The sequence below is a fragment of the Belonocnema kinseyi genome, chromosome 5 (assembly GCF_010883055.1).
Source record: "Belonocnema kinseyi isolate 2016_QV_RU_SX_M_011 chromosome 5, B_treatae_v1, whole genome shotgun sequence".
In the NCBI taxonomy this organism is placed as follows: domain Eukaryota; kingdom Metazoa; phylum Arthropoda; class Insecta; order Hymenoptera; family Cynipidae; genus Belonocnema; species Belonocnema kinseyi.
In genome coordinates, this window is record NC_046661.1 from 86,228,814 (window position 1) to 86,245,416 (window position 16,603).

Genomic DNA, 16,603 nt, shown 5'->3' on the forward strand with positions numbered 1-16,603 from the left:
AGCCGAAAAATTATTTTTCTAGAGAATAATTAAATTTTCAACCCGAAAATATGAATTTTCAACAAAAAAGGTAATTTTCTACGAACTCGTTGAATTGTTAAACCCAAATGACAAAATTTTGTAGAAGACAGTTGAATTTATAACAAATTAAGTTAATTTCCAATCCAAAATAACTTTCTAACCAAAAAAATAAATTTTGAAGAAAATTGTTGCAAATAAAAGTAGTTTTTTACAACAGAATTGAATTTTCAATCCAAATATATGAATTTTCAACAAAAAAGTTAATTATCAACCAAATAGCTGAATTTTCTTTCACATTGTTGAATTTCATAAAACATTTTTTAATTTTCAAGCAAGAAGATTAATTTGTTCAAAACTATTAAATCTTTCGCCCCAAAATATGAATTATCAACAAAAAGGTTAATTTTGTACCAAATAGTTCAATTTTCTTCTACATTATTGAATTTTCCACCAAAAATGGTTTTTTTTTCTACAAAACAATTAAACTTTCAACTGGAAAATATAGATTTTCAACATAATAGATGAATTCTCAATTAAATAGGAGAATTTTCATCCGAAAAGATGAATTTCAATTAAAATATTTAAATTGTCAACCAAAAGAAATTAATTTTTCAACAACAAAAAAGAAAAACGAATTTTTGAAATTTCTACCAACATGTTGGATTGTTAAACCCAAATTACAAAATTTTGTACAAGACAGTCGAAATTTTCAAGAATTAAGTTAATTTTCCATCCAAACTCATTTTCTTGCAAAACAAATTTTTTGAACAAAATTTTTGCAAAAAAAAGTCTTTTTTTACAACAGAATTGAATTTTCAACCCAAAAATATTAATTTTTAAACCAAAAGTATGAATTTTCAATAAAAAAGTTAGTTTTCAACCAAATAGTTGAATTTTATAACACATTGTTTAAATTTTAAGCCAAAAAGATTTATTTTCTACAAAATAATTAAACTTTCAACTGGAATATATGGATTTTCAACAAAAAAGTTTGTTTTCAACCAAATAATCGAATTTCATAAAACATTGTTAAATTTTCAAGACAAAAGGAAGTTTTCAAAAAATAATTTAATTTTAAACAAAAATTAATTTTTAACAAAGAGATGATTTTTTAAAAAAAGAATGGAATTTTCTACATGAAAATCTGAATTTTCAACAAAAAATTAAGTTCCAAACAAATATTTGAATTTGCTACCATATTCTTGATTTTTCATGCCAAAAATAAGAATTTTCTAAAAAACAATTTAACTTTTGAGAAAAAATATGAATGTTCAACAAAAAAGTTACTTTTCAATCAAATAGTTGAATTTTCCACCACATTGTTAGATTTTTATATTACGAATTTTTTTATAGACGAATTTTCTACAGAAAAATTGAATTTTTAAACCAAAAATTTGAGTTTTCAATAAAAAGTTGATTTTAAAATAAATAGTTTAATTCTTAACAAAAATATTAGAATTTTCTATAAAACAATGATATCCTCAAGACAAAAATAAGAATAAAAAAAGTTAATTTTCAAACAAAATAGTTGAATGTTAAAATAAACGAATTTTCTACACACAATTTAAATTTCAATTCGAAGAAACGAATATTCAACAAAATCGTCGAAATTTCAACAAAATAATTTTTTTTTATAGAAAATAGTTGAATGTTTAATCAAATGGTCGATGTTACAAACAAAAAGGTTCATTTTTAACCAATAAGGAAGGCATTTCTACCAAAAACGATACATTTGCTATCCAATGAGATGAATATTCAACAAAATAGTTGAATTTTCAACAAAATAATAAAATTTTCAACCCTGACAAAAAATTCTGCAAATCAATTAAATTTTCATTCCAAAAATATGAATTTTCTACAAAAAAGTTAATTTTCAACCATATAGTTGTATTTTGTATCACATTATTAAATTTTCAAGCCAAAAGCAAGTTTTCTAAAAAACAATTGAATTTTGAACAAAAAACTACTTTTTAACCAAATATTTCAATTTTCTATCACATTGCTGATTTTTCAAGCTAAACAGACTTATTTTTTAAAAACTAATAGAATTTTGTACACGAAAATATGCATTTCCAACAAAAAATTAAGTCTCAAACAAGTATTTGAATTTTCTACTATATTCTTGAATTTTCATGCCAAAAATACGAATTTTCTAAAAAAAAAAACAATTTAATTTTTCAGAAGAAAATATAAATTTTCAACAAAAAAGTTACTTTTCAATCAAATAGTTGAATTTTGTACCATATCGTTAAATTTTCAAGCCAAAAGCAAGTTTTCTAAAAAACAATTGAATTTTGAACAAAAAACTACTTTTTAACCAAATAGTTCAATTTTCTATCACATTGCTGATTTTTCAAGCTAAACAGACGAATTTTATAAAAAATAATTGAATTTTCTACACGAAAATATGCATTTTCAACAAAAAAAAATAATAAGTTTAAAACAAATATTCGAATTTTCTACCACATTCTTGAATTTTCATGCCAAAAATACGAATTTTCTAAAAAAAAAAAAAACAATTTAATTTTTCAGAAGAGAATATGAATTTTCAGCAAGAATATTATTTTTTAATCAAATAGTTAAATTTTCGATTAAATTCTTAAATTTTCAACGCAAACAGACGAATTTTCTACAGAAAAATTGAAATTTTAACTAAATATTTGAATTCTAAACAAAAATATGAGAATTTTTTATAAAACAGTTATATGCTAAACGTAAAAATAAGAATTAAACAAAATTGAATTTCCAAGCAAAGTAGTTGAATGTTAAAATAAGCGAATTTTCAACAGAAAATTTAAATTTCAATCCAAAGAGAAGAATATTCGACAAAACCGTCGAAATTTCAACGAAATAAAAAATTTTTTAAATTAAAAAATTGAATTTTCAAACAAAAAGGTTAATTTTCAATCAAGAAAGTTGACATTTCTACAAAAATTAATGAATTTTCTATCCAAAGAAATGAATACTCAACAAAACAGATCATTTTCAACAAAATAATACAATTTTCAACCCTGACAAAAAATTCCTAAAATCAATTGAATTTTCAATCCGAAAATATGAATTTTAAACAAAAAAGTTCATTTTCAACGGAATAGTTGAATTCTCCAAGAAACTGTCAAATTAAATAAAAACAGTTAATTAAAAAAAAAAATAGTTGAATTTTTAACCAAATACTTAAAAATTATTTTCTACAAATCAATTGAACTTTCAATTCCAAAATATAAATTTTCAACAAGAAAGTTAATTTTATATCCAAAAAGACAAAAGTTTAACAAAATTCTTAAATTTTAGACTAAAAAATATCAATTTTTAACAAAATAGTTGAGTTGTCAAAAAGAGAATTTAATTTTCACCTAAAAGAGACGAATTCTTAACCAAAAATATAATAAAAGACTTTTAAAAAAAAAAAAGAATTGATGTAAACCAAAAAAAGAGAAAAAGAGGAAGTTTCTTAAAAACAAAGTAAAAAAGAATTTAAAAAAGGGAAAAGAGTGTAAATTCTCTAAAAATAGTTATTTCGAGTGGAAAATTTAAAGCCAAAATATTCTTACATCCGCTTTTTCCAAAAGATCAAAAATGTAGCCACCAGGAAAAGTTTTTCCATCGTTTCCTTTGTCCAATTTTATATCATCAATCGCCTTTTCGAGTTCAAGAAACATGGCTTTCAAAATACAAAGATCCTCCGCGGAAAAATCTTTTGGGACAACACTCGGGGAATCCATCGAAAAATCATTTTCACTCATTTCGTTTGACATGTCTTTCATTACTGAAGTCACTTCGTCGATACAAAGGGCGACGTCTGTACTGCTAATCTAAAAAAATTTAAATTCTATAATTATTAAATCAGGGTGGCCGTTTTAATCGATGAAATAAATTCCCGGGTTTTTCCCGGTTCGCAAACATTTTTCACGGTCAATGAAATTTAAAAAATTGAACACTAAAGCAAAAAAATTTTGCACTTGAGGTAATAAAAACTGAGCTTTAAATGAAAGCAGTCAAAGTGGAACTGTTAAATTTTGAACTTTTAAAATTAAAATTTTTAAGTTTTTAATTGAAGAATTCCGTATTCAAATGCTCAATAATTTATGCGTATAAAATTGAAGGTACTAATATTTTTTAATATAAAAAAATATAAATCCACGTTATCATTTTCAATGCACTAAATTAAAAAATCAATCAATGAACATGAAAATTTTGAAAATTATATAGTTTTAAGGAATTTTAATCTAGAAACATCAAATATTGAAAAAGTGAAAAATTTTTAACTTAAGACTTCTTAAATTAGAAATTCAATTATTTTCTTTTTAAATAGTTAAAAATCCTTGGAAAGATTCAAAATTTTATTTCAAAATCTTGAGAAATCTAGAAGTTGTTTTAAATTTAAAATTATTTTGGAAATTTTTTCAGAAGTTCTAAATATCTGTCAAAATGAATTGAATTTTTTCTACAATTTTCAGAAAATCTTGCAAATTTTAGAAAATTTCTTTACAATTTGGATGTATAAATAACAATTGAACATTTATTATTTGTAGGCTTCAAAAGAATAAAAAAATTCTCTTAACATTCCTCAGAAAATTAAAAATAAATTTTCATTTTGAAAAATTATTTTAAGGGAATATTTACAAAGTTTTTCAAAGATTTAAACAAAATTTTCATTATCTGTTTTTGTTAAATTTTTTAAATGACCTTTTTATTGAAAATCCAATTGTATGGTTGAAAATTTAAGGACTTTGTTGAATATTCATCTTTTTGGTTAAAAAACGTTACTGTTTGGTTAAAAAATCACATTTTTTATTAAAAATTAATTTTTTAGCAGAAGTATTTTCTTTAGAAAATCAATTTTTTTTACTAAAAATGCAATTGATTGGTTAAAATTGATTCCAGTATAGAATTCAAGTATTTTGTTGAAAATTCGTTTTTTTTTGAAAATCAAATGTTTTTTTATTAAAAATTTTTGGTATATTAACTATTAAATATTTGTTTAAAATTCATATTTTTATGTTTGAAATTCTCCTTCTTAAAACTTAAACTATACTTTCTTAAAAGTTTATTTTTCTAATTAAAGATTGATGATTTTAGACAAAAATTTATTAACTTAAGAAAATTAACTTAAGAAAACTTTCTAGAATTTGCATGAATTAAAAATTTTTGTTTAAACCAGACATATCTCTTAAAATTACTTAAATTTTTTTCTATAAATGTTCATTTGTAAATTATAGATCAAAATTTAAAAATTTCACTTACAAATTAAGCATTTTTCAAATACAACAATTGAAATTGTAACGTTCAAATTTTAAAAGGCTCTTCGAAATTTTAACGATTCTAGGTTTTCTATGCGAAAATATTCATTTAAAGATTCTTTATTTTTAAATATTTGGTTTTAATTTACTTGTGTTAAATAAAAATTCGAATATTACTAAATATTCAATAATTAATTTTTGTTTTAATTAAAAATTTTAAATTGAATGGGTTAAAAATGGAATATTTTAGACTGAAACAATATTTTTAATTTAATAAAATCCTTTAATTAAGAATATATTATTATGAAGTTATTTTTAAGTTGGAAATAATTTATAAACTTTCAGTAACACCTTCACATTTGTTTAAGAATTTTGAACTGGTAAAATCAAAAGATTTTATTTTTTGTTTGTTCAAGTCTTTAAGAAAGCATTTAAAATTCTTTAAATTAAAAAGGTAAGGTTAAAAATAAAATTTTAAATGGAAACTTTTTAAAATGAAAAATGTTGAATTACGAAATGTAAGCTAAATAATAGCATAATTTAAAAACATAACAATTCAACTAATTATTTAAAAACTGTTGAAATCGAACGTGGGCAGATTTTTCTTCTAAAAATTTGTAAAATTCACGGTAAAAAAAATTCACTTTTAATTCCCGGTTTTCCGGGTCCAGCGGCCACCCTGTAAATATTAAAAAACGTAAACAATATTTTATTTAAATATACCTGTAATGATGCAGCTTCCTCGCAAGTTTTTTCAACATTATGTGCCTCATCCAATAAAATTACACTATTCTGCAGTTCGATTCCTTGAGATCTTCTCGATTTTGGATCGAGCAAGTAATTATAGGGCATGAAAGTAATATCCGCTTTTTGTTTAATTTCTCTCGACAAAAAATAGGGACAGCACTTTGCCTTTTGACCCGCTTTTACTAAATCCTCGATGTCTAGAATTTCTTGGGTAAAGATCGGATCGTCTTTTCTAAAAAAGAGAAATTAAAAGTTGATAGACATAATTTATTTACAAACTTTGAACAATAGGGTGGTCGATTTAAAAAAAAATTTCTTGCATGTCGCCCGGAAACTTAATTGTATCCACTGAGCAATTTGGTTTTGCGAGTTTTTAAAGCTAATTAAGACTTCTTTAAGGGTTTTTAAATACAAATTTAAATTAGATATTTACATAAATTTTGTTAACAGCTGATTATCGTTTTTAGCCATTTTCTCTTTTCAGTTAGAACGAGGCTACAATAAATTAAATTTAACATAAATAATTGTTTAATACGAATTTTCGAATTTTTTTTCTAAAAATTTCCACTTTTTATACCCTTTTCAAATCTAGTGAGCTAATAATTAATTCAAGTTGACAAAAATAATTTTTTTAACATTTTGCTATCAATTTTAATATTATTTTCTATAAATAATGCCAGAAAGTTGCATTTTTTCTGAAATTTTTTATTTTTTGTCCACTTTTCACTTAAAGTGTTGTAATAATTAATTGAACTTAATAAAAAATAATTTTTTAATCGAATCATTTTTATCTATAAATATCTTCTCCTATATCAGTTTTTATTAAAAATTTATACTAGATAGTTACAGTTTTTAAATGAAATTTTCAGCTTTTCTTTTCCATTTTAGTTGGGAGCAAATAATATCAATACTAATCTAAGCAAAAAAGTTCTCAGTAAATACTTCAAGGAAAATTTACATTTAATATAATCCATATAGAGGATTTAAATGATATTTCAAATATCTCTGCTATTCCAAAAAAATGTATTCACAAAACAAGAGATTATTTAGAAAACGATTCTCTATATCGTTTATATATTATTTGTTTATAATTAAAAAGAAAAAGCAAAGTTGAAAATTTCCGAAAAACGCAACTTTTTAGCAATTATCTAAAAGAATGTACTTATAAACAATAATACTTTGTTTACACAATTATTTCTGCTGAATTTAATTAATTTTCACCTCGCTCTGAGTGAAAAGTCGACAAAATTTTTATTATTTCAGAAAAAACTGCTACTTTCTGGCATTATTCAAAGATAATATTAATTTAAAAAAAAATTGATGAACTGATTGAATTTGAAAAAAAGTGGAAAATTTAAAAATAAATTAGATCTTTCCAGCATTGTTTTAAGAAAATATTATTATAAATAATAATAATTTGTTTAAAAAATTTTCCATATTAAATTTAATTGATGATTGCTTGCTCTAACTGAAAAGTTCAAAATAAGTTTAAAAACTTCGAAAAAAGGCAACTTTCTAACTCTATTCTAAGAGAAAAGTTCTAAAAAAATTATTCAAACAATTTAATTATCAGTGGAAAGTAGTATTTTATATATCAGAAAAAATTTTTAATTAAAAACCTATTAAAAATCATAATTAGTGCCAAAACTCGCAAAATACAATTTTTTAAATATAAATGTAACCTGTTATTGTTCAAATATTGTAAATATTCTGGTAAGTTGTGAAACTTCTTTCAAATATAATTTTTTTAAATTCAAAAAATAAATTTTTTACGCAAAACACTAACATAATTCAAAATTTGGTAAAGATTCTGAATCTTGTTTATATTATAATGATTTTTCATTGAAAATACTAATTTTCGATGTAAAACGAAAACATAATCTAAAACTTTAAAAAAATTATGAATACTTTTTTAATTTAGCGATTTTTTAATACAAATTTGAATTCCCAAAAAAAAACACTAACGCAATCCAAAATTATTCAAGCTTGTATGATTTATTATTTGAGAAAAAATTGTATTCGAATCAAAATCTAATATTTTTCTGGTTTTTTCGTTTATAAATACTAATTTTAGGCGAATCTAATATTTTTTTATTGAAAAATAGCAATAATTTCCGGAAAAAAACACTAACATAAAAATACCAATTTTCGGTGTACACTAAAATTATTAACAAAATTATGAACCTTTAAAATTTAATAATTTTTGTTTAAAATAAGCAATTTCCAGCTGAAAAACGACATAATTAAACATTTTTTAAAATTATTTTCATTTTTGTTCATATAATAATATTTTAGTTTGAAAATATTTTTTGCTGTGAAATTTTAGCGTAATCTAAAATGGTAGAAAGTTTTCAATCGACTGAAATATAATTTTTTGAAATTATTAATAACAATTTCTGACGAAAAACACTACCAAAACATAATTTTTAAATTGAAAATACCAATATAATTAATATATTTATTAAATTATATAATAAATAAAATTAATATTATATACTGTTATGCGCTAATTATTAAATATATAATTATATAAATTATAATAAATAATTTTCCTAAGAATCTTGAGAAAATTCTGAAAGATATTGGAAAATTTCAGATATGCCAAATCAAAGTTACAACAAAAAAGTTCATCTTTAACGAAATATTTTAATTAAAAAAAATGAATCCTCTAAAAAAATGTTATTTTTTCAATCGAAAAACAGTTTTGTTTTTGATAAAGAACAGTGAAAAGGTAAATTGTCAAATAAAAATTTAATAGTTCAATTTTATCTTTAAAAATGAAGGTTTCACCAAAGAGATATATTTAAAAATAAAATGATGGAGTATTCAATTGAAATATATTAATTTTGAACCGGAAAGAATAATTTTCAACAAAAAAGTTTAATTTTCAACCAGAAAAAATTATTTTTTAACCAAAAAGATGGATTTTTAACTAGAATAATTAAATTTTCAACCAAAAATATTAATCTCTCCAAAAAAAAAGAAGGAAATTTAAACTAAAAAGAGCATTTTTCAACCCAAAATTTACTACAAAAAATATGAATTTTCAATCAAAATAATTAATCATTTTTAATAAATCATTGTTAAATCAACCAAGAAAGATTTATTAGTCAAAAAGACGAAAATCTGCAAATAAATATAAGTTGAAAAAATTAATGTTAAAAAAAGTTCCACAAAATATTTACAGTTTCAACTGGAATGCTTAAATTTCCAGTAAAAAAATTATTATAATTTTCAGCCAAAAAAAAAAAATTAATTTTTTATAAAAAAAAGAACGATTTTTCAACAAAATACATGAACTTTTAATTAAACAGGCAAATTTCTAATCAAACAGTTGAACTTTGAACTAAAGAAATTAATTTTTAACGAAATATGAAATAGTTAAAGTTCCAGTTACAACAAATGAATTTTTAACTGATTTTTAACTGAAATCATGAATTTTTAAATGGAATAGTTGAATTTTTAAACATAAAGATTCATTTCTACCAAAGAGAGGAATTTTCGAGAGAAAAAAAGAGATGAATATAATGAATTTTCAACTAAAGTGATAAATCTTAACATGAATAATTATATTTACATTAAAAAATATTAATTTTCAACCAAAATAATTCATCTTTACGAAAAATAATTAATTTTCACTTAAGAAAGATAATTTTTCTATCAAAAATTAAACAGACTAATTTTCAGTTAAACAAAAATTAATGTACATAAAAAAGTCAAGAAAATAGTCACAATTTTTACTGGAATAGCTGAATTTTCAGTAAAACAATTAATTTTCAGCAAGAAAAAAAACTAATTTTCAAGAGACAAGCTCATTCTTCAACCAAAAAGATGAATTTTATATTAAAATGTTAAATTTTAAACAATAAAAAAGGTGATTGTTAACAATATCGTTTAAATTTCGACCAAATAATTCAATTTACATTCCAAAAAAGATGAATTCTAAAAGAGAAATATAGTTATTAACAAAAAAACGAATAAAAAAATCATTTAAAAAATAAGGACTTTTTAATATAAGTTGAATTTTGAAATAACAAATGCCACTTTTCACCAAAAATTGGATAATTACATTTTCAGTTCGAAACTTAATTTTCTAAAAAACTAAAAATTCTCAATTAAAACTAAAATAGTTCAATTGTCAGTTTAAAATCTGAATTTTCTTCTTAAAAAAAAAAGAATATTTTACTAAATAATTAAATTTTAAACTGTAAAAGAAAATCTTTCAACTAAAACTAAAATAGTTAAATTATTAGTTGAAAAAAAATTATTTTTCTGCCAAAAAAGAAGAGTTTTAATCAAATGATTCAATTTTCAACTAAGAAAGATGAGATTTTAGCCGAAAACTTGAATAACTGAAATTTCAATTTCAAAAATTTATTTTTTACTAAAAAAAAGTTTTTAATTACATATTTGAACTCTCGGCCTCATGATAATTAATTTTTAACAAAAAAATATTAATTTTCAACCAGTATTGGATTACATAAATGTTCAGTTCAAAAATTAATTTTCTGTAGAAAAAAACAACAAATTTTCAACTTCATAATTGAATTTTTACCTACAAAAAATTGATTTTCAACCAGTATTGGATTCTATAAATTTTCGGGCCAAAAAATGAATTTTCTAGCAAAAAAAAAAAAGAAAGAATTTTCAACCAAAAAGGTAATTTATGATATTATATGATATTAATTATATATTTTAAACTAAAAAAGATCGTCTTTTAATTAAAACAGGTAAATGATTAGTTAAACAAATTAATTTTTTGCTAAAAAAAAGAAGAATTTTTAACTAAATAATAAAGTTTTCAATTAAAAACTATCACAATTCAGCCAAAAATTTGAATAATTTAATTTTCTGTTTAAAATCTTTATTTTTTACTAAAAAAAACGAATTTTTATTTAAATATTTGAACTGTCGGCTTCATGAAGATCAATTTTTAACTAAAAAATATTTATTTTCAACCAGTATTGGATTCTATAAATTTTCGGACCAAAAAATTAATTTTCTAGCAAACAAAAAAAATTAAATTTCAAAAAATAATAAAATTTTCAACTAAAAACTATCATTTTTCAGACAAAAATTCGGATTTTCAGTTTAAAAAATGCACTTTTTACAAAAAAAAAACGAATTTCAACCAAGCAGTTTATTTTACAACTAAAAATGCAATAGTCAAATTTTATTCGGTTAAAAAAATTAATTTTCTGCAGAAACAAACAAATTTTCAGTAAAATAGTTAATATTTCAATTGAAAAAAGTTAATTTTCAACCAGTATTGAATTATATCGATTTTTTGTTCGTAAAATAAATTTCCTAGAAAAAAAATATATTTTCAACGAAACAGTTCATTTGTGATATTATATGATATTTTAAACTAAAAAAGATTATCTTTCAATTAAAACAGGTGAATAATCAGTTAACAAATTAATTTTTTTCTAAAAAAAAAAGAAGCATGTTCAACTAAATAATAAAATTTTCAACTAAAAACTATCACATTTCAGCTAAAAATGTGAATAATTGAGTTTTGAGTTTAAAACATGCATTTTTTACAACAAAAAAAACAACAAAAAATTTTCAACCAAACAGTTGAATTTCCAACTAAAAGGATCACCCTTCAACTAAAACCATAATAGTCAAAATTCCAGTTACAAAAATGAATTTTCTGCCGAAAAAAAAATTATTTGACCAAATGATAAAATTTTTTAATAAAAAGGATTATCCTTCAGCTAAAACTGAAATAGTTAAATTATGAATTTAAAAAATTATTTTTCTGCAAAAAAGGAGAAGAATTTTCAATCAAATAATAAAATTTTTAAATAAAAAATATCACATTTCAGCAAAAAATTTGAATAAATGAATTTTCAGTTTAAACAGTTCATTTTTAGAAAAAAAAAACAAAAAACAAGAATTTTATTTATTAAAAAAAGTTAATTTTCTGCAGAAGCAAACAGAATTTCAACAAAAAAAGAGTTAAATTTCCAACTGAAGAAAATTAATTTTTAACGCTTTTTCAACATTTTCAACTAAAAAGAAAACCTTTCAATTACAATTAAAATAGTTAAATTATCGGTTTGAAAAAAAAATATTTTCTGTCAAAAAAAAGAAGAATTTTCAACCATATTTACATTTCAGCCAAAAAAAATCAATAAATGAATTTTCACTTTAAAAACATTATTTTTTACAACGAAAAAACAAGGAATTTTCAACTAAATAGTTGAATGTTCAGTTAAAAAATATAATTGCCTATAAAACTTGAACTTTCGAATAAAAAGGATAAATTTTCAAGGAAAAATTTATATTTCATTCAAACCATATTGCAATTTAAACCAAAATTAAACAAATTCACGACTGTAGGTTTCCAAGTCGAATCACTATCCTGATAAATAAATAAATAAAATTATAAACCTCGATTCGATGTTATTATAAAAATGACAAGTCCTCGCTCTGACTTTCACTTGACACATGTGAATTTTGTTAGAAGTGTTATGTTCCTTCATAACTTCCGGATGAATGCAAAGTTGATCCCTAGATCCCAAAACTGCGACTTTAACGTGTTTATAAGACGTTCTTTTTAATTCCTGCATTGCTTGCGAAAGTTGAGAGTGTGTTCTCGAGGCATAAATAATTTTCGGCATGCCCCATCCAAAATTTAAGGCTTGATTTGGTTCCGGGACATTCGAGGATCCTCCTGCCATCTCCAAATCGCCTGCTAATTTTTGTGCGAAATAATTCGTTTCCGTTTTTTCGGCGGAACCGATAAGAGACTGGGCTTGAATTTGTGCCTTTCGGACTAGAAGCCAACTTAGGGAGGAACATAATAGACACAAAGTCTTTCCAGTGCCTAAAAATACATTTTTAAATTTTAGAGCTCAGATTTCTCTGTCATGAACTTTAAAAATTGCCCTACTTTTTCATAATATTTAAAGTGGATTCTAAAATAAAAGAATAGTCACATTGTCAAATATTTATTTAAAAAATGGAAAGAGAATTCAGGTGTACTTAAAAAAAAATATCATTGAATTTTTTAACAAAAAAATTCAATTTTTACGACAATAGTTGAATTTTTAACAAAGAAAGAAAAAATTCTTAGCTCCAAAGTTTTGAATTTTCAAGATAAAAAGATGAATTTTTAACCAAACAGTTGAACATTTAACTAAGCAGATCAATTTTCAACCAACAATAAGATAGTTCAATTTTCAGTTTTAAACTTAAATTTTTTACAACAAAAAAACAACCAATTTTTAACATAAACTGTTGACTTTTCACCCAAAGAAAATTTTCTAGCCAAGAAATAAAAACAGTAAACTAAAGTATTGAATTTTCAAATTAAAAATACAAATTTTCAAACACATAATTGAATTTTTAAACAAATAAATGAATTTTCAAGCCAAAAACACGATTTTGCATCAAAAGAGTTGGATTTTCAACAAAAAAAGAATTTTTAGTCAAGAAAGAAAAAAACTAAACCAATGTTTTGGATTTTCAAGACAAAAAGATGAATTTCTAACCAATTAGTTGAATTTTGAACAAAGCAGATCGTTTTTCAAGAAAAAACAGAATAGTTAAATTTTTAGTTTAAAATAATAATTTTTTACAAAAAAAAACAGTAAATTTTTAACAAAGTAGTTAAATTTTCAACTAAATAAGATTAACTTTCAACTAAAAATGAAATAGGTAAATTATCAGTTAAAAAAAAAATTTTACAACAAAAAAAAAACGAATTTTCAACCAAATAACTAAACTTTCAGTTCAAAAAATGAATTTTCGAATAAACTGTTGAATTTTCAAGCCAAAAATACGAGTTTGCTTAAAAAGAGTTTAATTTTTATCCAAAAAGATTTTCTGGCCGAGAAAGAAAAACAGTAAACCAAAGTGTTGAATTTTCAAATTAAAAAGACAAATTTTCAAACAAAGAATTGAATTTTTAAATAAAAAATTTAATTTTCAACCAAAAAAGATTTTCTAGCCAAGAAGGAAATAAATTAAACCAAAGTGTTCAATTTTTAAGATAAAAATACGAATTTTCAAACAAATAATTGAATTTGCAACTGAAACAGTTCAATTATCAATTAAAAGAAATTAATTTTACTACAAAAAAATAAATTTTGTATCAAGTCATCGTATTTCTCATTCAAAAAGATCAACTATCAACTAAAAATGAAAGTTTAATTTTTAGATCCAAAATTAATTGTTTACAAAAAAGAGACGAATTGTCAATAAAATAGTCTAATTTTTAACTAAAAATTCAAAAGTTAAATTTTCAATTAATAATAGTTTAAGTTTAAATTTCAAAAAATTAATTTTAAAAAATCAAATTTGCAACTAAAAAGTTGAATTCTCAACTAAAAATGGAATCATTGACTTTTCAATTAAAAAAATAGTAACACCTTTCTATAAAAATGACCAATTTTTAATTTAAAAAGGTAAACTTTTAACCAAAAATGGTATAGTTCAATGTTCAGTAGAAAAAATTATTTACTAAAAAAACAACATATTGTCACAAAAATAATTAAATCTTCATCTCAAAAATATCAATTTCAATATTTTCAGTTAAAAAAATTGATTTAAAAAAAAATTTCAACAAAATAGTTTAATTTTAAATTATGAAAGATCAATTTTGAACTAAAGAAGATCAATTTCCAACGAAAAAATATCAACCTTCCACCAGTATTGGATTAATTAGGTTTTCATTTAAAAAAAATAATTTTTCACCAACAAACATAATTTAAAGAATAAATCAATTTTCAATTAAAAAAGATCAACTAAAAATTTAAATTTAGTAACAAAAATTAATGTTCCTATCCAAAAAAAACGGATTTTCAAATAAATAATTGAATTATCAACTAAAAAATATCACTTTTCCAGTAAAACTAAAATAGTTAAATTATCAGTTGAAAAAAATGAATTTTTAACTAAATAATTAAATTTTAAACTATAAAATGTCTACTTTAAACTAAAAATAAAATATTTGAATTTTTAAATAAAAAAGATCAAGTTTTAACTAGAAATATCAATCAAATAAATAAATTTTTTAATTAAAAAGGATCACATTTTAGCAAAAAATTGGAATGCTTGAATTTTCAGTTAACAAATTCATTTTCTACACACAAAGAAAACAAATTTTTAACCAAATATTTACATTTTCGCCCAAAGATTAATTTTCAACTACAAAAAATCAGTTTTTAAGCAGTATTGAATTAATTATATTTTCACTTTAAGAATTGAATTTTCAACAATAAAATATGAATTTTCAATTCAAAAAATTTATTTTCAACCAATATTGGACTATTGTAATTTTCACTTTAAAAAATTAATTTTATATAGAAAATTAATGTTCAACTGAATAATTAAATTTAAAACTAAAAAAGATCACCTTTTATGTAAAACAAATAAATAATTTCTTCAAGTAAAATAATTGATTTTCGAAAAAAAAAAACAATTTTCAACAAAACTGTCAAATTTTCAATCCAAAAAGACGTTTTTGCATTAAAAGAGTTGAATTTTTAACAAAAAAAGAATTTTTAGTCAAGAAAGAAAAAAACTAAACCAAAGTTTTCAGTTTCCAAAACTAAAATATGAATTTTTAACCAAATAGTTGAACTTTTAACTAAGCAGATCGGTTTTCAAGCAAAAACAGAATAGTTAAATTTTTAGTTTAAAATAATAATTTTTTACAAAAAAAAAAACAGTAAATTTTTAACAAAGTAGTTACATTTTCAACCAAATAAGATTAACATTCAACCATAAATGAAATAGGTAAATTAACAGTTAAAAAAAAATTTTTGTACAAAAAAGAAACGAATTTTCAACCAAATAACTAAATTTTTAATTCAAAAAATTATTATTGCTCAAAAAAAGCGAATTTTCGAATAAACTGTTGAATTTTCAAGCAAAAAAGACAAGTTTGTTTTAAAAGAGTTGAATTTTGAATTTTCAAGATAAGAAGACGAATTTTCAAACAAATAATTAAATTTTCAATTGAAAAAGATCTCTTTTCAACTAAAACAGTTCAATTGTCAATTTAAAAAACAAAAAATTTCAATTAAAAAAAACAGCAACTTTTCTACAAAAAAACAACATATTTTTAACTATAAAAGGGTGAATTTTCAACAAAAAATGGATTAGTTTAAGTTTAAATTAAAAAAAAAAAAAATTTACAAAAATAAAATTTGCAACCAAAAAATTTAATTTTCAACTAAAAATGGAATCATTGAATTTCCTATTAAATAATAGTAACACCTTCCTACAAAAACGACGAATTTTCAATAAAAAAAGTAAATTTTCAACAAAAATTGAATAATTCAAGATTTCAATTCAAACGTTTCATTTTCTACGAAAAAAAAATGTTCAGCCATATAGTTAAATTTGCAAACAAAAATGTAGTGGTTAAATGTTCAGTTGAAAAATAATAATTTTCTACAAAAAAAAAGATAATACCGAATTTCCAACAAAATAGTTGATTGTTCAACTAAAAAAAGGAAAAATTGGACCATAATTAGAATAGACAAATTTTTAATTCAAACCCTCATTTTCTACAAAAAAGAAATCGAAAAAGAAAAAAATTAAACCAAAGTGATGAATTTTCCAGAGAAAAAAACGAA

General features: G+C 21.5%; 1 protein-coding gene across 1 annotated transcript in view; it reads right to left on the reverse strand.

The window, feature by feature from the left end:
- Positions 1–16,603, reverse strand: part of LOC117172350 (regulator of telomere elongation helicase 1 homolog) — a 59,421-nt gene that overhangs the window by 40,265 nt on the left and 2,553 nt on the right. Inside the window, exons 2-4 of the mRNA XM_033360173.1 lie at positions 12,408–12,843; positions 5,985–6,240; positions 3,573–3,833 (exon numbers count right to left, since the gene is read on the reverse strand). Coding sequence (XP_033216064.1) covers positions 3,573–3,833; positions 5,985–6,240; positions 12,408–12,843 — 953 coding nt within the window. The remainder of the gene's footprint in view (positions 1–3,572; positions 3,834–5,984; positions 6,241–12,407; positions 12,844–16,603) is intronic.